A 22904-nucleotide genomic window follows, 5' to 3' on the forward strand; every position below is an offset into this window, starting at 1 on the left:
CTTCGTGGCATGACCGACTTTTTTTTCTTCGATTAAATCACAATTTCACATTAGTACATACATGATATGAACATGAAAAACATTTTCTGTGTAGCATTTTTTATTTTTTTTTTTCAAAGATCAGCTGTTTTGCATGTAAGCCTATGGAGCAGTCAATTACAAGACTGCAACCTATAGATGCCTTATGTTAAGAACTTTCCATCTGTCACATGTCCATTGTCCTTGACCTCATCTTCATGGTTCAGTTACTAGAAAAAAATTTGAACATTTTTTGTAATTTTATTTTCTCTCTTATTGTGAGCAAAAAAGATAGCTATATTTGATTGTTGGTACCTTTCTAGGTGTAGGTCCTCATGCCTGTCAGACACTTCACTTGACCTCTACCTTATTTCAGGAATCGGTGAACAAGGTTAATTTTTGGTGGTCGAATCTATCTCAGATTCTATAAGCAATAGGTGTAGTATATTTGGTGTATGGAAGAATTGTAAGGTGTACATGTCAACTGGCAGTTGTCGTCTGACTGTGACCTCCTTTTCATGGATCAGTGGTTATAGTTTAATTTTTTGTTTGTTCTGTTTTTCTTATACTGTTTGTTATAGGTCTACTATATTTGGTGTATGGAATGATTGTAAGGTGTTCATGTCAAAATGGTGGTTGTTATCTGACCTTGACCTCATTTTCATGGTTCAGTGGTCATAGTTAAGGTTTTGAATTTTGGTCTTTTTATCTCATACTTTATGCAATAGGTCAACTATATTTAGTGATATGGAAATATTGTTAGCTGTATATGTCTGTCTGGCAGGTATCAGCCGACCATGACCTTATTTTGGTGATTCATTGGTCAATGTTAAGTTTTCTTGGTTAAGACTGTTTCTTAGAAACTATGAGCAATAGGTCAACTATATTAAGTGTATCGAATGATTGTAAGGTGTACATGTATTTCTCATTTGGTTTATCTGACCCGACCTCATTTTCTTGGATCATGTGCAAGTTTATGTGATTGTTGTAGTAAAACTTTATATTAAGGACTATCGACATCTTTACTAAGCATTGATATTATGTAACATAATATCAAGTGTTAGTAAAGAAGTCGAGACATTTCAGTGTTTGCACTGTTGTTTCTATGTTGTGCTGTCTTGTAGGTCTCGCATAAATCTACCCTTTACCACATTTTTTTCAAAATTGCATTACTTCATTAGCATGCACTGATTAAAATTATTCATGTGGCAAACTGTCTGGTAATAACCTAAAATACATGCACCTTTCACTATCTTGGCAGATGGAGAAAGCAACAATAAAATTTTAACATTTTATTCAGGTTAAATGACTAGATCAATATATGTCATTAGGCCTTCTACATAAAATATCTCTTTAACAATTGAAGAAAAAAAGGTTAAACAATGCACTTTTTAATTATGAGCACCCATACTTCACAACTACTCAAATTCCACTTCACACATTTCTCAAAAACAAAAAACTGTCCATTACAAAATAAAGGTAATTTAGTGGAGATATCGTCATAAAATATCATACTTTCCCATTTGAATCCTTGTAATTCATTATTATTGTAGTAAAGTATAAATACAATTAAATAGTATGTCTGGATCTTAAATAATTAAAAGGAAAGATAATTTTAATTTCAAATGATGAACAAGGTTTGTCAGAATAAGAGTTAGGTATGTTCATTTGTGAAAAAAAAATATCATTTTATGACAATAATTTAAAGCCAACCAGATACATGTAAACATGTATATTATTGGTTACCGTAAATACTTGGCTGCTTATATCATTCTGCAGACATGAAAATTCATAAGTAAAAGAACACATTATACTAATCTCAATATACTTCTTACAAATAGATATTTAATTAACTCTGAACAAAAATTCATAACGGGTCCTGCGGACTCCTGTGTGTCGCCTACAATTGCTGCTGTCAGTGTAAAAGTGTAATGTTGTATTAAAAAGTGAGTCCATTTATCAGTAAAATACAATATTTACCAAAAAACTCCAACTTTTCTTTTTCTTGGTCTTGAGGACACACTTCTGTCCAAGTTTCATAACAATCAATGAAGGTTAAACCAGGTGCTCCGCAGGGTGCAGCTTTATACGACCGCAGAGGTCGAACCCTGAACAGTTGGGGCAAGTATGGACAAAACATTCAAGCGTGATACAGCTCTGAATTTGGATTGTGATCAAATTTTTGACATTACATGGTTTTTTTTTACACAAAACAAATGTCAAGATTTTACAAATCAATTAAAGATTTCTTCTTCAAACTTTTTAAATCTAAAATTAAATAGTTGACACAGCATAAGGTTTCTGACACAGAATGAATGTGGTCTAATGAACTTAAAAGTTTTTTTTTGCCTTTGAGCAATTCACTATGCTGTTGAATATTAATCCTCTCTAAAAAATGTTTGAAGAAATTTTCTTTTTATTTATGAAATCTGAAATGAGAAAAATTTAAACCTCCCCCTTTTTTTTCACATCCCCGTTTCCCTTTTTCCAAAACTGATATCAATTCAAATTTCTAATGGAGTTTGCAATAATAACTACTCTTTTAAATACATCATAAAATATTAAAATGTAAAATAAAGTGCTTGTTATCACTGAATGGTAAAGATTGGTTGGTAGTAAAAGTGAATATACATTGTTTATTGTATAAAACAATAAAAAAAACTTCATCAGCAACATTTTATATTGGCAAATTTCCAATGAAGTTATTTACATAAAGTTATTGGCAAATAAAAATAGAAAATGACATCATAGTCATGTCTGGCAAATTTCCAACATACATTATCTAAAAACATTTTAGATAAGATAAGGAAAAAAAGCTTCATCAGCAACATTTTATATTGGCAAATTTCCAATGAAGTTATTTACATAAAGTTATTGGCAAATAAAAATAGAAAATGACATCATAGTCATGTCTGGCAAATTTCCAACATATATTATCAACTACTATTCTATACAAAGAAAGATAACTCCAATTGAAAATTAATTGCTATTGCACAATATTGTGCAATTAGATATTTCTTGCTATTGTGCAATACTGTGCAATTGAAAATTTCTTGCTATTGCACAATACTTGATATGGAATCCTGATTTGGACCAACTTGAAAACTGGGCCCATAATCAAAAATCAAAGTACATATTTAGATAAAGCATATCAAATAAGCCCAAGAATTTAATTTTTGTTAAAATCAAACTTAGTTTAATTTTGGACCCTTTGGACCTTAATGTAGACCAATTTGAAAACTGGACCAAAAATTAAGAATCTACATACACAGTTAGATTTGGCATATCAAAGAACCCATTTATTCAATTTTTGATGAAATCAAACAAAGTTTAATTTTGGACCCCCATTTGGACCAACTTGAAAACTAGGCCAATAATTAAAAATCTAAGTACATTTTTAAATTCAGCATATCAAAGAACCCCAAGGATTCAATTTTTGTTAAAATCAAACTAAGTTTAATTTTGGACCCTTTGAACCTTAATGTAGACCAATTTGAAAACGGGACCAAAAATTAAGAATCTACATACATAGTTAGATTCGGCATATCAAAGAACCCCAATTATTCAATTTTTGATGAAATCACACAAAGTTCAATTTTGGACCCTTTGGGCCCCTGATTCCTAAACTGTTAGGACCAAAACTCCCAAAATCAAACCCAACCTTCCTTTTATGGTCATAAACCTTGTGTTTAAATTTCATAGATTTCTATTTACTTATACTAAAGTTATGGTGCAAAAACCAAAAATAATGCTTATTTGGGCCCCTTTTTGGCCCCTAATTCATAAACTGTTGTGACCTCAACTCCAAAAATCAATCCCAACCTTCCTTTTGTGGTCATAAACCTTGTGTTAAAATTTCATTGATTTCTATTTACTTATACTAAAGTTATTGTGCGAAAACCAAGAATAATGCTTATTTGGGCCCTTTTTTGGCCCTTAATTCCTAAACTGTTGGAACCAAAACTCCCAAAATCAATCCCAACCTTCCTTTTGTGGTCATAAACCTTGTGTCAAAATTTCATAGATTTCTATTCACTTAAACTAAAGTTATAGTGCGAAAACCAAGAAAATGCTTATTTGGGCCCTTTTTGGCCCCTAATTCCTAAAATGTTGGGACCAAAACTCCCAAAATCAATCCCAACCTTCCTTTTGTGGTCGTAAACCTTGTGTTAAAATTTCATTGATTTCTATTCACTTTTACTAAAGTTAGAGTGCGAAAACTAAAAGTATTCGGACGACGACGACGACGAAAACGACGACAACGACGCAAGACGACGCAGGACGACGACGCCAACGTGATAGCAATATACGACCAAAAAATTAAAATTTTTGCGGTCGTATAAAAATAATCATTTGAACTTAAATTTTTGCAGAGCTAATTGATGTAAAATTACTGAAATATTGTTCCTTAAGCTGAGGACCCTGCAAGCTTCTGTCCAAGTTTCATAAAAATCCATGAATGTTTGACAAAGTCATTGATGTTTAAATAAATCTTTACACCACAGACTGAAATTAAAATGTTGATTCTACTGATGCCCACAACAGAATCTAGGATTGCTAAGTTTTGCTTTCATAAAATAAATTTCACAGGCTACACAAATATAGGACCTGACAAGTAGCTATACCTAGGTTTGGCATACAAGTTAAATCTGAGGAAAAAGTCATCTACACAATTTTACCTTATACTTTGAAATGACTGAGAGTTAATTTTTTTAACCATTTTAAAACAGTGATTACTACTGCACAAAATTGTACTTCTGTTTGTTACTGGCCTTATATTTATGTACAGGATAACATTATTTTATATATATTTTTGAATAGTCAAAAGTAGCAGTGTGTAGCTTTTTAAGATAAAATTGACACAAAATCAGGATCTGGCAAATAATGAAAGCACAAAAAGCATAAATTAAAAAAAAAACAATATTATAGATCCACCATTCAATATTTCATTAAGAAAATGAATGAACACTTTAGGCTTTCATCAAATTTAAATCCAATGGAATACATGTATATAGGTTTAGACATGATGGAATTTGAGTTTTTAGTTAATTCCTTTAGCCACCATGTTTTTACTTTTTAATTTTATTGGACTAACTGAATTGGAAGATGCAATACAAGCAAGTCTGAGGAGAGATCCCTAGTAGATCTGATTAGTTAAGGCTTTAAAAAAAATCAAAATTGTCCTGAAAAAAACCCAACTTTTTCTAAAGTTTAGGTCAGTATAACAATATGATTTGGTTGAGCTTGAAGAAAGTTGTGTACATTGACCTCCAACATGGTAACAAATGTCAATATAACCAGATAAATTTGGCTGACTGTGAAAGAATAGATGCACATTGACTGCCAATATGTATATGGTGACAAAAGGGGAAATAACCCCAACTTAAATTTCATCTGACAATCAAAAACTATCAATTTTTCAATACTCAGAAAAAAGTTATATAAATGCATTGCAATATAGTCATAAAATAAATTAAATGCTTAATACATACATGTAGGTACATTTGTGTGTAAGTCAAAACAAGTTTATATGGTGATAACTGATTGAATACAAATAAATTATGTACTAAGTTATTTGTATTTAATCATGTTAATTATAATTAGTTGGCATACACAAATTAATAAATAAATGTAAAGTAAAACTGCAACTAAAAACTAAAAACATAAAACACAGCACTTTAGAATTCATAAAATACTAACAGTTTCAGACACACACACATTTGATATATTCAGGTAACAGGATATCATTTTAACTCTTTTCAAACAATCAGATATTGCTTAATTATTTTTTATAATAGAAAAAAAACAGATTTTGTTTATATATAAAAACAATTACAACAACTTCTGTTCATCATCTTAATAGCTACTTTTAGAAATATTGCTTTAATAAATTTTTTCTTAAAGATTAATCTAAATAAAAAAAATCTAATCACCTTTTTCTCTACTGGAACTTTAAAAGCAATTTCCCAAACAGTTTTAAAATCTAGGTTTATTTTTTGTTGCTTTCCTGAAGATATTAAACCGTAAATCTTAATATTTAAACATTTCTCATTGTGAATTCAAGGTTTGAAATTCACTAATTATTGTGATATTTTAAATTTCTGCCTTCTAAATATTTCAAAATTATATTTTGAGACACAAAAATAGCAGAATAAATTGTCTGTAAATTAGAAAATTATTGCGATGTTTTCAATATATAATAATGTGAAAAATGGAACATTGTCAGGTTCACAGTCATAAAAACTAAAATATATACTTTCAGTATTGATTTTCCTTAAGAAATTTTTGCAATTACATTAATTAGATCTCCAAATTTTACCAGTTATCAGTTATTTTAATAATAAATATATTATAATTACTACACACATTTATTTCTGAATTTACAGTCTCTAAATATACATGTAATAAAGGTAAAACCACGTGTTTAGTTTTCTTAATGCATTTACCCTATCATCAGACATCTAAACTTAAGGATTTCTAACTTATGGATTTCTATGAATGACTTTCAGCAGTTTATATAGCGAAGTACATGCATTAAAATATACAATTAATTGAAAATATAAACAATTCTAACACAATGTCACTACACATGTGTAGTTATGTACATAAATGTCAAAAATGAATGTAGCATATAAAGATCATGCAGATAAAAAAATAAAATTAATGCCAGAATTTACAGCAGTCTACAAATAAAATAAGTACAACCATTCCCAAAAAATAATTTTAAAATATGGTATAAATATTCAAAGCAATTCATTTTGAAAGAGGTTTACAATAATGGTAAGACACAGGGTACAAAGTCAGTAAAAATTGAATTTCATGTGAAGGTAAACAATTTTATTTTTTTATGTGTGTTCAATTTTGAAAGTCATGAGTGTACTGTCAGTCAGTCACAACTTGTTGGTATCATTTAAATTTGATGTATCTTTTTTTTTTTATGGAATATGTCTTTTGTTATTTTCACCTTTTAGTTGAATTTATAGAAATTATAAAATTTCAGTTGAAACATTTTGTCATGTTTGTGCAATGTGTCAATACATTTTTTTTTGTAAATCCTGTGAAAATCATTATCCCATTTAATTGATCCTAGTTCATAGAAATTCTGATGTTTTAATTGTTAATCTATCCAGCAGCTTAAAGGATTTTTTTCTGTGTTGAAAATTAAAAAAAAAGATATTTAAGGAATATAACAGTGAATAATTCCTTAAATTGAAATGATTTCAACATTAATACATTTTCTAAAAAGCATTTGTTGAAGCGGTCAGAAAATAAATTAATAACAAATAAAGTTGAAATGTATAAAGTTTTAGAGTCGCCCTTCCTCTCCAAAACCATTAAAAAAACTATTTTTTTCTTAAATTTATTTCAATTTATTTGACCATTATTTAACCATATTCTGATGCATATGTTGTACTGATCGAAGTATGAGTAAGTACATGTATATAATATATGTATATCTTACATGTCAGGGGATCTACTTTTTGTAAGGAGAACCAATGTTAAAATAAGAATCAAATTTGACAAACTGAACAAATAATCTTTTCAAATATAAAATATATGGTCTATTTTCTAATAACAGTAGAGTTACCACTCTATTATAAAATCTTATTCTATCTTGCCTACATGTACTTATCTATTTTAACAGTTGTAAAATGTTCTATGAGTAATGACGCTTAAAATCCTTGTTAAATTTTTCAAAGCTCTTGAACCAAGAAATATGAGTCATGAAAATTTCATATTTTGGCACATTGTCTCTTTCTCTTCAAGATGCATATCTGTACTCCATATTAATGGCTGTATGTTTATAATTACCATGTAAAGGTATTAAACACATTTTTTTTATATATATAAAATAAACTTTAATTCTCTGACATATATTATAATCTTTAGGTAAAATTTTACATTAAAACAGAATACTCAGATGGATATTAAATTTCTTTTTCTCTTTGTAGAGTTTCCCCAAAAAAACAACCAATAATACAGATGAACAATAAAATAATGAATCAAAACTTAACTTAACACTATTGTATAATAATCAAAAAGTAACAGTTTTGAATGTTTTATCATATTTTGATTTCTTTAAACGGCTGATTCATATGTTACAGATGTCCTTTTAGGATGCTGTGCTGGTAATGGAATAGGAATTTCTTTATTTGGACTTTGAGGGCTCATAGGAGATGGTGAGCTTGAACCTTTAGACAGAAAACTACCATTTCCTGGGCTTGAAGGAGTATTTGGTTCTGACCCTGATCTTGATCTTTTAAAAGAAATTTTTTGTGGAGAAATTGAGAGTTTTCCTAATGATGTTGGACTTAATGGAGATTGTGGTGATGTGACACTTAGACTTCGTAACCTTGAAAACAATTTCCTGGGACGAGAAGGCTTGGAACCTGAGAGACCATGATGTGAGTGTCTACGACTGCTATTAGAATCTGGTGTACTGGTTACAGAACTTGGTGATTTTGTTGTTAAAGGACTTCCTGTCAAGGGAATATTTTCCAAATTGTCATGGTAAGTTCTTCCTAATTCATAAGCAACTATTGAAGCATGATCTAGTTTTCCTGGTGCTTTTGCCATTTTCTTCTTTATTTCTGAATCTCGTATCTGTCTCTGGTCTTGTGTCATTCTTCTACGTTTATACAAAGAGGGATTTTCCAAAACTTTACGTTTAGAATCAGTTAGCAGAAGTACATGCTGGACAAGTGTACTACACAAACTTTGTGCAGTACATTGTTCTTCTGTGACTAGTTCTTGTTCATTAATAACCCGTTCCATTTCCTTCATACCATATATATGTCTCTCACCTGGTTCCATTTCAGGTTTAATAATTACTTCTGAATTAGAATTATCTTGTGCACTTTCACCATTAACTTGTCTAGGTATGGCTACTTTTGTGACAACAGGATCAAAATTGTCAGAAATGCCATCAGTAGTTAAAAACACAATATCTCCTTCACTTGCAAACGTCATAGAGCAAGTGAGATTTTGTAATTCTGGGTCGCTACCATGAACTGGTCCTATTGCTCCACCAGCATCCCGTATATCTCGTTCAGAACTAATGTCATGTGACCCTACCGTTATTTCTCTTATCCCACGTCTTTCTCCAAGAATATAACCATAACTGTCTCCAACATTTACACAACATACTGAAAATTCTTTTGAACCTTTCATGGGACAGATCATACAAGCACACATTGTTGTCAGTCCACCATCTTTTGACAGAATAGTTTGATGAGCTTGATCGAATGAATTCCTGAGAATTTCTACCACTTCCTACAGTGAAAACATATGATTTTATTCAAAATACTGTTATGGAAAGAAAAAAAAGTATATATTCAGATAGTTTAAACACCAAATCATGAGTTTTTCAAACACTAATAGAAAATACTCTGTTTTACAGTACCAATCATGTGACATTCAGTCAGTAGATCTGCATGTGGATCTTCATAATTATTTGGCAAAACTCAATTTGAAGGGAAGGGATTTTCAAAATTCTTATGGATTCAGAAAAAGAAATCTGTATACTTTTTGGCCAATAAATTACCTACCTGACAACTATTAAATTTCCTCGAAGCATGTTAATATGGATGAAAAGGTTTATTCAGTGGTTGTATTTCGATGCTGGATATCATAAATGTTTCCTCATTTATTGTTTTGTACATAAATATTGTTAGTTGTTTCGTATGAAATGTTTCATATTTGTCATTTAAGGGCCTTTAGAAGCTTACTATTTGGTAAGGGTTATGTTCATTGTTGAAGGCCATACACTGATCCAATGGTTATCAACTTCTACATCATTTTGACTCTGATGGAGAGTTGTCTCATTGGGAATCATACCCAATCTTCATATTTTTATATAAGTCATCAGCTAAATTGTATTGCATTTGAAAGTCATGATAGTAGTACACTTTGTGTTGATTGTTTACAATAAGTTTAAGTCTTTTGACAGTATCTAGGTTGTGATTATTTAAGGGTTGATTTTATAATGTTAAAATTAATCTATATATTTTATCTGGGTTTGGATGGGGTATCCAGAATAAAGAATAATGCCCCCCTCCCCCCCCCCCCCCCCGAAAAAAAAAAAAAAAACAACAACAAGGAAACCTACATTTCCACAAATTATGATGGCACAAATGAGTGGCTTTATTTTTGCATAAAGTTACTTGCCTGAAATTCACTTAAGTGTAAAATTTTCACCAGTGTATTAATCCTGATAAACATATAATTGGAGAATTCTTTAGTAGTCATTTCACTACTTCTTCATTTAATCTATTTAGCTTATGTCAGAGTCATAACTGTTTTCATTATGATTAAATTGATTTACTATGATATTCATGATCAATTTGTAATGTAGTACAATTTGAACATGTAAATTTGGTGCAAATGTAAGGCATGTAAGGCACAGAGGAAAATGAAGAGAAAAATAGGGAAAAAAATAAAGAATAAAGAATAATTGAGTGCAAATTAAAGTATAAAGAATAATTGTAGAAAATAGAAGAGCTAGGTAATATTATATTGAAACAGATTTGAATGATGTACAGAATAAGAAAATCTTTTAATTACAGAAAAATGTAATGGTAAAATCTATTTTGTGAGAATTTTACGGAATGAGCATTATTTTTGAAGATGAAGAAAAATCTCCTAAAAATTTAAATAATACAGAAATAAAGTATCCCATCTAGACATCTTTAATTACTGTACATGTTGCGTATATAATATACATACAATGTATACTTCATGACTTTTAACTTTATAATCATTACCCTTGTATTTCTTGGTTGATTAAGTTTATCATACACATGTTTGTTGAGGTATTTCATGGCTCCATACAGAGCACATCTGGCTGCAAGTCTTGACTTTTCTCCCCAGTTTACACCATCAGCTATCAGCAGTATACAATTATTTTTCCTTGCACAGATGGCAAATGCATCAGCAATTGGATCTCCTGAAAATATAATTAGATTGAATAGTTTGACAGCTTAATTCAAAGAATCCATGAGAATAACATAAGTCATTGCTGAATGGTAACTTTTCAACCATATACATCTTCAACAATATTTATAGCAAAATAAGAAAAAACCTTAACCTCAACTCAAATGAGATTGATAAAAGGGAGATGCATAAATTTAAATTTGTAAAATATAGCTGTAAAGATGTTGAACATGTTGAAGAGTCTTTTGTCTGAAGAAATGTCAACAAGCAAATGCAGTTTTTACTATGGCTGCTATCATAAAATTATAACATAAACTGTTATCAAAGAGATATATGGATCACCTGTGCAACTTAATAATTTCCTTTAGCAAATTGGTAATGCTGCAAACACCAGATTAAGAGATGGGGCAATACCTTTTTATGTTGACCTGTTTTGGCCTTTTTTAAGGTGTTGTTAACTGTTATTTGAGATAAATTGAAACTGTTAACTGTTTTCAACCCACTGTGTTAACTATTATCAGCCTTTTTGCATTTGTTGTTAACTGTTTTTGCCAAAATCCAGGTGTTGTTAACATGTTAACATACCCCTTATTGCCCCCCCCCCCTTTTCCACCCACACACACACAAGTCAGTGAGTTAGACTCATCAGAGGTTAAAATGCATTGAATAAACTGGAATTTTACAGGGACCAAGAAATTACCCCAACTCATCAGGGCTTTTGACACCATGAGATTTGACTCCATATTCACATCAATTATGGCATACTTTTGTTCAACTCCCCTTCTATCTATGCATTCTAAGTGTCCTGATTATGCTAGCTAATATTTGATATAGGGATTTTGACAATCTGTAATGAAATGTTTTGTTTGAACTAAATCATACAAACTCCCTTCAATTTTTTTAGTTGTTTTTTTTTTTTTTTTTTGCTGTTGTTCAACTTGTTCTTAGATTTGTGATAGGAATCTGACAAATTTCTTGATTGAACACAAATGTAACTCTTGACAAAATTTTTAGTTCAACAAAGAAGGTCCAGTTTAATAGTAGTTGCTTATAGGTTAGTTGTTCTATATTTCATTTAGTTTTTGGACTTAATCATGAAAAATGTTACCATTTGGAGAAATATATCATAATATATGAAGAGTTTTCAAATTGAAATCATATATAGGACTTTATTTTTCAGAATACAAACATAAATTGAGGTGTCTTCCACACATTTCAATTTTAACCTTTGTCTCATCTCATGATCAGCAATGATGAAATTGTATTACAACTAGGATATGCTTACTTTTTTCCATTGTTTTTATACTTTTAGATTTGTTGTGGCTAACAGCGATAGGACTTATTCCTTTTATCTATCATTGTGTCCAAGTCCTCAAAGATGATAATAACTTATATTTTAAGTTTATAAATACCATTGTTAAAGAATTGTCATTTTAAAACTGTGATTTAGTTGTGTCTTACCTGACATTTTTCCATTGACAGGATGTTGTTCATAAAGAGAGATACAAATTCCATAACCTTTCTCCGACTTCTTTCTCCAATCTGTAATTCCCGCCACGTCAACACTGTTGAATCCTGTATTTCCATCTGTTAAAATAAAAATACAATTTAAGTTTCTAAGCTAATTGGAATATATACAAATGATATATGGTATACAAATAATACAAGTATACAATATCAACACTTTTTTTCGTTGGGAATTGTAAACATCTTATTATAATTATGAAATATTCATTGTTAAATAATTGAGAATAAAGAACTTTGAATTAAAAATGAACTAACATGTGCACCTAAATATTTGTTTTTTTACAAAAAATTTAAATCATCAATTATTGCATCATCAGATTTCTTAAGAATGGAAAACCTAGTTATACATGTTATAAATAAGTCTGAAGACATACCAATTTTCCACAAATCTGTGAATGGAAATAAACTCCAAGTCAGAAGCTATTTAAGTTACGCGTATTTACATTGTGTTAAAGAGATTCTAGTCTCTAGAACAGCAAAATTGAGTTCTTTTTCAAAGGTTAACCGTTTAAATTTATTCAGTTTTACCTTTTTATAAGGCATATATGGGTCATTTTCAAAAAATGTTGAATTTTGAAATTGAAAAAAATATTAAAAGTTACTTATTCAAACAACCCTCTACATAAGCAAATCAAAACAAACAGTACTTTAAGAACAACATATTAAAAAATGCAATCTTAATGAGGTCCTACAAGAATATCTTGAAATGTTTTTTGATTGGTGGTACAATATTTTGTCTATCCTGTTACCATTTTCGAAAGAAATTTTGGGTTATTAAGAAAAGGTTTAGATAAAATGTTTAAGCTTGTTTTACGTAGCCAATTAGATGGTTTTCAAGAGAATAAACTTCTATATATATTCATTCTGTAAAATAATAGATTATTTGCCAATTTTCCAGGTTGTACTGAAAAATGCCTCTAAAAATTGGTTTTCAAAGGTTGTAAAAATTACCACCAGTAATGCAAGTCTAAGATAGCAATTTGTATTGTTCGGCATTTTTTTACCCTTTCAAATAAACCAAACATCAAGTAAATCCCTCATAAGTTAGTTTACTTTTCTCTTTATTTCATTGGTAACAGGAACATACGTTTCTGATATATCACTATATAAAAGTCTATCCTGTTACCTTTTTGTCTATCCTGTTACCGATATCACTATTGCACCTGCAAATGCTTAATTGGGAAGATTAAGACGTTATAACCTTAAGATGAGTTCAAACAACAAAATATTTCATTCGTTTTGCACCTTTATGTTAAGATAAAAAATTTAACGACAGGATTTTTTGATAGCGCTGTGGTAAGCGCGCGATGATCGATTCATTCACCATTTTTTTACATAATGTTACATTTATATATAACTACCATGTTGTTGATATTATATTTCATATTCAAAAACCTGCATTTTGTATACATATGCTTTCACTAAAATGGAAAAAAGTTACATTTTAAATATTATGTTTTAAAAATTAAAATGACTAGATAATTTATATGATTTGATTTCATTACCATCCTTCCAATTGTTTTGTGTGAGAGTAAGTATGCACTTTAAGTTGTTTGACTTATAAACTAGTTATACATATATATCCTTTACAACTTCATAAATTTACTGAAGTTTTCAATGACCATGATGACAAGATTAGTATTTTTTCATCAACTTTTATCAACATTTCTAGCAAATTACAACTTTTCAATAAAAATGAGTTTAGTATTTTTAAAAAAGAAGAAATGAAATTGCCCTTTCAATAATATTCAAATGTTATCAAAGACTTGCTTAAACAAGGCTTACATATTCCAAGATGAATATGAAAGAAATCCTATGTAATTTTTTTTAAGATTTTTATCTTATTTTTAACGTTGAATTACCAATCAAATAAATTATGTTTGCCAATTGAAACAATAACCACATTTAGAGGTTGTGTTTGAAATCATTTTATAAACATTTGAAGACTTGCCACCAGATAAGTTTGTCAAGATTTGACAATACTTCTTTTAGGACTTTCCCTCCCAAATTATCTCCCTTAATGGCTAACACAACTTCCTGTTTACTTTTGTGGCTTATGTACCATCAAATGCTATTCCTTATCCAAGCCATCCTATGTTTATATTAAATTTAAAGCATTTAAAGATATATTTTGATGATTGGTTGACAATTATCGATATTTTCTACATATTTACACAAATTTTTCGTTTCGTTTTTTCTCTGATTTGGAAAAGAGTGATGGATGGACAACTTATCGTAAAATACGGACTTGTAATGAATCCCTTGATAACATGAATGCTTCCTTGAAGCAATACAAGTTCAACAGCGGTTGTAAACGTAAAAATAATGAAATAATCGTAGATGGTTAACAAAAAAATGGTCGAGACCACGTTGTCAGAGAAGGGGTAAGACTTCCTTCATATAATTTAGAAATGAACTTTCCAGCACCAGAGACATGTTTTATATGTCTCTGTTAGCACTGTTCATTAGTTTTATGAAGTTTCTGCATCTTTTTAAAGCGAAAACTCGAGGAAGGAAATGTTTATTTGGCAGTAAAAGTTTTGCAAATGGCGTCATTTTGTTCATTTTTTGAACTGGCCCCTCCGATATTTGACTACGTTGGGTGAATTAACGATCTCTCGGTTATTTCAACCAGTCGATCACGTGATCGGATTGTGTACAAAATAATACCGGAAGTTTGAAAATTCAAAAACAATAGCGCTGATTTTGATTGGATAGCGCTGCGGTCTGCCCAAATACCACAGCGGTAAATTAGGATAGCGCTGAACATCGCGGTGCTAAAACGGCCTGGGGAGAACACTGGTTTTTTTCTACAATTGTCTATCCTGTTACTGTAACCATAGCAACCATAATAACAGGATAGACAAATTTCTTCGTTTTTGATTGCAGTTGTGAAATAACTACTCCCTTTGGTGAAATGATTATAGTTTTCTATTGTGAATTTGGTTTCAAACACGTTATTGCACTTTTTACAAGCATACTGTTGGTGTAATTAATCAAAATTGTATAGACAGCATAGACATGAAAAAAGTACTCTCTATTTTTTTCACTAAATGTTTTGAAATTTCTTTTCTCTACACTGTCGTTCAAGAAACTAGGCGTTTTAAATGTAAAGATTACTTAGCACTTTTGAAATCAACACTGACTGATTCAATATTCATAGGAAGAATAATTTAACGGCTGATTTAAGTAGCGGTAAGAGGATGGACATGAACCTCCCGTACGCTGATTGAATTTAGTTTGTAGCTAATATGTTACATACAATGATAAATAAGCTACAATTTTTCGTTATCAAGATATCAAGGCGATCAGAAAATCGGAAAAAAATCATTTGAAATGTGTTTTTCTAAAACTGTTCGCACACAAATACCCCCAAAATTGGACTTAAATGCAGTTTAATCTTATCAAAATAGATGTAAGGTGTGTTTATTATTAATGTTCTGAATCACAAATACGACAAGCTTTCATTAACCATTACAACTGAAATTTCCATTAGAAATAAAATTTTTAGCATGGGTGTACTGAAAATGTCTAGAAATAAAGATCTAGATAATTAGACTCTTTGGACCCCTTTCCGTTCCTTACATGCATATCATCATTTATTCATGAATTTTCAGGACCTAAATAACAATACTTGTTCAGTACATTGACAGGAATTATGAGGAATATATCTGTCTAGTTTGGTTTTAATGGTCTAACTGTTATTAGTAAGATGTTTTTCTAACTTTTACAGATCAGAAATTAAAATCGGCCTATGCAGACATGCTTGTTGACTAATTTAATTTGTACAGAGAAATTACATACATATGTAACTGAAGTTCATACATGTACAACAAAAAATCATTATCACTTAAACAAAAAATAACAAAAGTTATTATATTTTGCTCTACTTTAGTCAGTTGAAATCTTGTAAAAACATGAGTGGAGTCAATTGGTTGGGGTTATTGCAATCAAACAAATGGAAAAACAGTTTTAAAATCAACTGCTGATAGTTAACAATAATGATCATGATTATGTTTTTGATAAAGACAATTAAAAAGAGCTAAAGACTCCAAAAGACATTTTGAAATTAAATATGTTGGTGGTTTTATTTAAAGAATACTTAGGCCACACCAAATTCCTTGACCTAAGGACACGCTTGCACCTAGTTATTACAAATTACAAAATAGAAGAGAAAAAAAAATCAATGTTCCTGCTTCCCTCATCCGGAAATGTAATCATGTCCATTTTCCCTATCGTTATTTTTTTGGAAATACTATAAAAAGATATTGACACTTGTTTTTAACTGAGTATTGCCTGTATATAATGTTTTCAAACTTAAAAGCATCCCTTCACACTGTGTAAATATCTGTGTAAATATTTGATGAAGCATTAAACCATACATGCCATATATCCCGAGTGGGAGTGCTCCGAAATATATATATATAACAGGGGAAAATACCTGTTAAGAACAGAACATTGGTTTTCTTCCCCTTACTTTTTAAGACTTACATTTCCCATCAAAATCATGCAAATTTTCGATGTTAGAATAAAGTACGCAGAACTTTTGAAGAAGAAAAGATGCCTTCAACTGGAATTATATTGTATGACGGTGAAACAAAACTGTCCATACCCACTGCATCTTTATGCACCTGTCCATATTCAGGAGAGTGTTTTTCAGTAGGCCAAATTAACGTTTGTTGTTGTTGTTGGTTCATAGAAATTTCTCTGTTTGTATACAGATTAGATCGTTGGTTTTTCTGTTTGAATTGTTTACGATAGTAATATTGGGATCCCTTAACTTGCTGTTTGTTCTGGATCAAAGCCCTGTGTAAAAGGCAGTACTATGTCTAAGACCTGGATTTGTAATTATCAGGTTGGGAACAACCCTCCCTCAGACAAGAGGTCATTTTACTGTTGTACATGTAGAAAAAAAAAGAAAGTATATATAAAAATATTAAAAGGGGGAGAAATACATCATACTTCAGTCAGAGCTCAGACATTAGCAAGGTGATTTTTGTTTTTGACTTAGAAGTCAAAACATGTATTTATTATAAAAATGTGTTTTCAATTTTAGAATTATCTAAGTCAGAAAATGACAGACTTGTTTAGGTCTATTTATGTTGATAAAAAAAAACTTAATTTTACTTGGTGGCCAAAGTACACCACCTAGCCCTATGACAGCAAAAACCTGTCTGAGAGTTTACAGACTTGAGCTATCTATATTTAGTTATCTAATTGGACATCCTTACTAAACACAGATGTTTTACCTCATTTAGTGTGGTTCCAGGTGGTTGCATTGTAAGGTTAGTTAACATTATCTCTGACTTTTTAGACTCTCATTCATATTTTTCTTTAGGAGACATAGCATTGTCTTTCAATGTTGTCATTATTTGATTCAGATGCATAACCTTTTTATAAATATGCGTGGGTGTTGAAATTAACCAATTTTGATAACTTAGCGACTTGTAGGAGTCGATATTTGAAACTTTTTGATTCTGGTCAATTATTTCTTGCTTAACAATATTTGACTTATTAAAGTCGTATTTTGTCTTGCATTAAAGGGAGACTAATCCTAAAACTTAAAAATTTAGACCTCTATGAGTCAAAAGCAGATTAAGACTCATTTATGTCCGAGCTCTGACTGTACTTGAAACAGCTTTTCTAAAAGAGGGATCTACTTATTTTGAATAATAAAATAATAAAAGGAAATGATATATGATAAAAGTCCAGTCACACATGGACTCAGGGACTTTCTATACTTAGTATACTTTCTATACTTAGTATAGAAGTCCCTGATGAAGTCCTGATGGAATATTACAAAAATCTTGGGCATGTCTTGACCATTTAATATCAGATATATAGTTCTTTGACTTTGGGAAAATATGAGCCCTTTTATACTAAAAAGAGATTTTTTACAAACAAATTTATAACTTAAATCGACTCCTTGTATAAGTTATATTATATAACATGTATAACATTGAGGGGTTGTTCCAAACCTGATTATGAATTTGATAAAGACTATGTCTCATTGACACACAATGACATACATGTACCACATCTAATTATTCAATTATTTCATGGTGAACAGGGAAAACACTTCATAAATTAAAAAAATATCAATGAACAAGTGATAAATCAAGTTTGATTATTATCAAAACCTATTATTTTGTATTTGCCAAAAAAAATTATAATCAACGCTCGCCTTTTCTTTTCAAGCTTCGCCTAAAAAATTTGCAAATTAAATATTTAAAAAAAAAAACAAATCACTCGCTCGCCCAAATTTTTGGAGTCCAAAAATCCACAGAACAAGAAATTAAATTGGTGTGGCCTTAGACAGCTAAAACATAATGTTTTCCAAAACAGAAGTAGGTTGAAAACTAACAGATTCAGTCATAAAATTGGGCTGTAGTGTATTGATACATAATGGAGACATATTGGAGTAGATTGTAACTACAAATCATGGAATGTATATTTTTTGTAACCAAGTGAAAACTATAAGAGGATGTCATCTTTATACTTTGTTCTCTGACAGGAAATGCTAAGCCATCATCTGGTCCTGTGTAACTTGCTGTTATTTCATCATCCAACGTGTCTAATTCCAGCACAGGAATATCCTCTGGTATCTTCCCTGAGTAAAGTTCACGACTATAACTTGCCATCCTAGCCCTGTGTAAACATAATATCACAAATTTATTAATAAATACTTTTATAATCTAAAATTCTAGATTAAAAAAATTATGTGTTTTATCGTATATATTATTTTCATGGCTGCCTTTACAAACATAGAATATATTAAGTTTAATTCAATTTGCTTCAACTTTGCCATTTAAGGGGAGATAAACCAATAATGTAACTGAATTTACCTTTTTTGTTTTGTATATGTAAATGTATGTAGCATAAAAATGAGTCCTTTGACAACGACTTTTATTTTTCATTTCAAGAAACACATTATTTTAAAAACACAAAATAAAAATAATTCCTGGATCCCCAAAAGGTCAATCCTGAAATCCCAAGCTTAAAAACACCTGATCCCGGAGTCCCGATACAGTCATGTATCTTTAAAAAAACAAAAACAACCTATGACCATGATGGCTCATCCTTTTCGAAAAAGTATGATAAAAGCTACATTGTGGAATTTTTTGAAAATCATATATCAACTCCCTTAACACATTCGCACCCTATACCAAGGGTCCTGAAACTGTCATATATGCCAGTCTTGTCCTTAATGTGTAGTTGGGATTTAGGTCAAATTTTATTTTTCAACAGCAATAATTTTGGTCATTTCATTGAGATCGTATTGTAAAATCACCATTTTGAACATATTTTTGTTTTGTTAAAAAACCTGATGATTTCTTGTGAATTTGAAAAACAAAACTAATCCTGGAAATGAGTCCAAAATTGTTTGTTTTAGAATTGTGACATTACATCCGGTTTGAATTTTGACTTCAGAATCAAAAGAAACGTAAGGGATGACTGAGAAAATTTTCGTTTTGAGTCATTAAAATCATTTTATTTCTAAAATTTTGCCTTCCCTTAATTGCTCTGGGAAAATGGTAGGATAAATCATGAAGTAAATGCAATGCAAGCAGCAACACTGACAAAAGTTTGTTGATGCTACGAGTATGAGCATACTCATGCAGTAATGAGATTTTGACAATTTTTTTTTTGAAAAGGAGCACCAACTTTTAAGTTACAGTGGAGTCCCCGGTGTCCGCGCATATCGCGCATAAGCTGCATTCGTCATATCAACACAGCAACACAAACAAAATCGTTCTTGTTATTGTTTTAGACTTTCGAAGGGATAAAAAAGACTAAAATTGATAAGTTTAAGAGTTTCTTAATGACTGCAATCCCATAATTTACTATATTTGGCCTATTTCCATTAAAAAAAAATTACATCTTCAGATAAAATTTGTTTTATTTAAGTCTGATTTATATCAGATTAAAATAATTTTTGTTCTGCATCCTTGACAGTATGTTTGGTTCAAACTCAGCTATATTTCGTAGTATAAACATTGATAAAATTGTTTCTTTATTCAAAATAAGCTATTTTTGGAAGGCATGCACGAAATCACCAGACACTGGAGGAACTCTCAGAACAGGGGTTTCCCTAATTTTGGACACACATTACACAAAATCTAGGGGATGAAACCATACAAACAGAATATTTTATGAAATAAAAGTATGTTATGAATGTGTTCACACTTTATCCAATTATTGGTTTTATCAGTTGAATGAAGTGAAGTCATAAGTCTTAGGTGCGCGGATACACCAGACTGCACCATAGATGAAAATGACCGAAATTGGGTGAAAAATATACGGATCCTTGCCCTTTCACATTTGCCTCCTGGGTAATTTTGCATCTACAAAACTCTTAAACATGTTTTAAATGCATCTAAACATTAGAAAATGTATGATTCATACTTGAAGAGATAAAGTAAAAAAACAGATTTGTAATTTTTTGCAAGATCTGTCCTCCAAATTTTGTTAAAGGAAGATGGGCATGTGTAGTATAATTGTAACAATGTCAATGAGACATAAAGAGATAAAGAATGACAAGAGATTCAAATAAACAGATGAAATGATGCAGTACCGATGTAAACATTACTAGGTTTGTCGTTTCTTCTTTGTCTTTCCCATATGGCGATTTCGTGCAGTTTAGAGATAAACAAAAATGATGAATAAGAACTCTGTTTATGTTAATTTTCCTAGCAATCGAAGTTCGTCTTTATCTTTATCCAATCAAATTACATTTTGATACGAGAGTATAAAATTTCGATTTTATAAATCACATTGATGATGAAGACAATGTCCTTGACCTACAGATTATCAATTCGTCCTATTTTAGTTTCTCAAGTAATGTCGGCCTTTAAAAAGGGACGACACACCTTGTGGTTTAGAAATTTTTATATATTCTTTTAAAATGTAAAATGAAATATATATATTTTTTTTAAATTAAAAATATCCATATTTCAACGAAAAAAAAGTAACCACAAATATAATGGTACTGAAGAGAAAAATACGTTCAGTTTGCGGGTTCTAGTTTGAAATTTCGATAATTATTCTTTAATTAAAATATTTCAGTGACAATGGCATGTCTAGCATTTATTTTTCTATCAAAATAATGCAACTCTTCTTTCTATATTATACCAAGGAGGTTATATATCTCATATAACCTCCTTGATTATACATATAGAAATGGTTCTCAGCTAAATAGATTAAAGTATTTAAAAAACAACAAATCAAAATGCTGGATTTCCTGTTTCAAGCATGTTTTTTTTTAAATTATCATGTTCCGAGCACTGAGCAAAGTTTTATGACTTCAACCTCAGGCGGAAACGCAACAATCACGCCACATGTTCAGTTAGTCCTAATGACAGAATAAACAAAAGCAGATGTGCCAATGAGACTATCAACCAGAGTTCAAATGAAGTGGATGTAAGCAAATGTAGGTCACCGTCGGCCTTCAACACTGAACAAAACACATGCACCCGATATAATTGGATACAAAAGGCCCGATATCAAAAATGTAAAACAACTAAAAACACCAACGGTAGGCTTTATGATAAAATTACAACAACTGGTCACGTTATTACTGGCGATCTAAACATTGTCAATAACACTTCTATTCCGGCAAGCGTGTTATCCAAAACCCCGATTATCGCGAGCTTAAGTCCATCATTTAAGCCCCAGTCCCACAAGACCACAATCGCACCACGCCGTTACCGCGATCTAAAATAAATTCAGTTCATGGTAAGGTCGCGGTATGAGCGGCATGAAAATGTAAATGTTCGTTGATTTCACGATGCTACGACGTCCTCATTACGTTTCAGCAACGATCCCGTTACGATTATACCACGTTCTCACCACTTATTCTGCGACCTTACTACGTTGATCAAGATCGTTCTACGCTCTTCACGTTCTTACTACGATCATACCACGATTTATCCGATTGCAGCGCGATCTTACCACGCTTCTTCTGCGATAATATCACGTTCTTTTCACGATTATACTACGTTCATACCGCGATCTTACTACGTTCCTAGCAATAACGTCAATATCGTGTTCCATATCAAAACAGATCCATTCCTTCATTTCTGATTAATACGCAGATTTCCCTGAAACAATACAGTCATGCCACCAAAATCTGCTAGAACATGTGGGCGTGGTGCTAGAGGTTGGTGTAGAGGCAGATGGAGCAAAGTAACGAATCCTGATCAATTCAACCTAAATTACAACATATTACTGGTCCATAAAGCTCAAATGACGATATTTAAGTGAACGATAGCAGAGATGACACAGATTAGTCAATAGATATAGGAAGATTTTGTATGATTGCCAATGAGACAACTCTCCATCCAATAAACAATTCATAAAAGTAAACCATAACACGCCAGTTCCGGCCTTCAACACGGAGCGTTGGCCAAGCTATAAAGGGTCCCAAA

The 22904-nt window shown here is 30.8% G+C and overlaps 1 protein-coding gene across 2 annotated transcripts; it reads right to left on the reverse strand.

The window, feature by feature from the left end:
* Window positions 1–1295: 1295 nt before the first annotated feature.
* Window positions 1296–21240, reverse strand: LOC143064317 (PP2C-like domain-containing protein CG9801). Of its 2 annotated transcripts, none has more exons than XM_076237063.1 (5): window positions 21068–21240; window positions 18977–19125; window positions 12412–12537; window positions 10782–10963; window positions 1296–9291 (listed from the first exon to the last, which is right to left on the reverse strand). In XM_076237063.1, the coding sequence occupies exons 2-5, from the start codon at window positions 19116–19118 to the stop codon at window positions 8098–8100; spliced, it is 1644 nt and encodes a 547-aa protein (XP_076093178.1). In that variant the 5' UTR covers window positions 19119–19125; window positions 21068–21240; the 3' UTR covers window positions 1296–8097. The 2 variants fall into 2 exon arrangements, with proteins under 2 accessions (XP_076093178.1, XP_076093177.1); XM_076237062.1 differs by having other exon boundaries at window positions 21053–21240.
* Between the last annotated feature and the right edge of the window lie 1664 nt (window positions 21241–22904).

Source organism: Mytilus galloprovincialis, chromosome 2, assembly GCF_965363235.1.
Source record: "Mytilus galloprovincialis chromosome 2, xbMytGall1.hap1.1, whole genome shotgun sequence".
NCBI lineage: Eukaryota > Metazoa > Mollusca > Bivalvia > Mytilida > Mytilidae > Mytilus > Mytilus galloprovincialis.

Bases quoted from the DNA above. Each gene is read 5' to 3' on its own strand.
- LOC143064317 (XM_076237063.1), bottom strand. From the start codon at position 19,118: ATGGCAAGTTATAGTCGTGAACTTTACTCAGGGAAGATACCAGAGGAT. The intron at 12,538-18,976 runs GTATAAAGATGA...TTATTTTAACAG, and splicing joins ATTTCCTGTCAGAGAACAAA to ATGGAAATACAGGATTCAAC. The intron at 10,964-12,411 runs GTAAGACACAAC...TTATATTTTCAG, and splicing joins TGTCAATGGAAAAATGTCAG to GAGATCCAATTGCTGATGCA.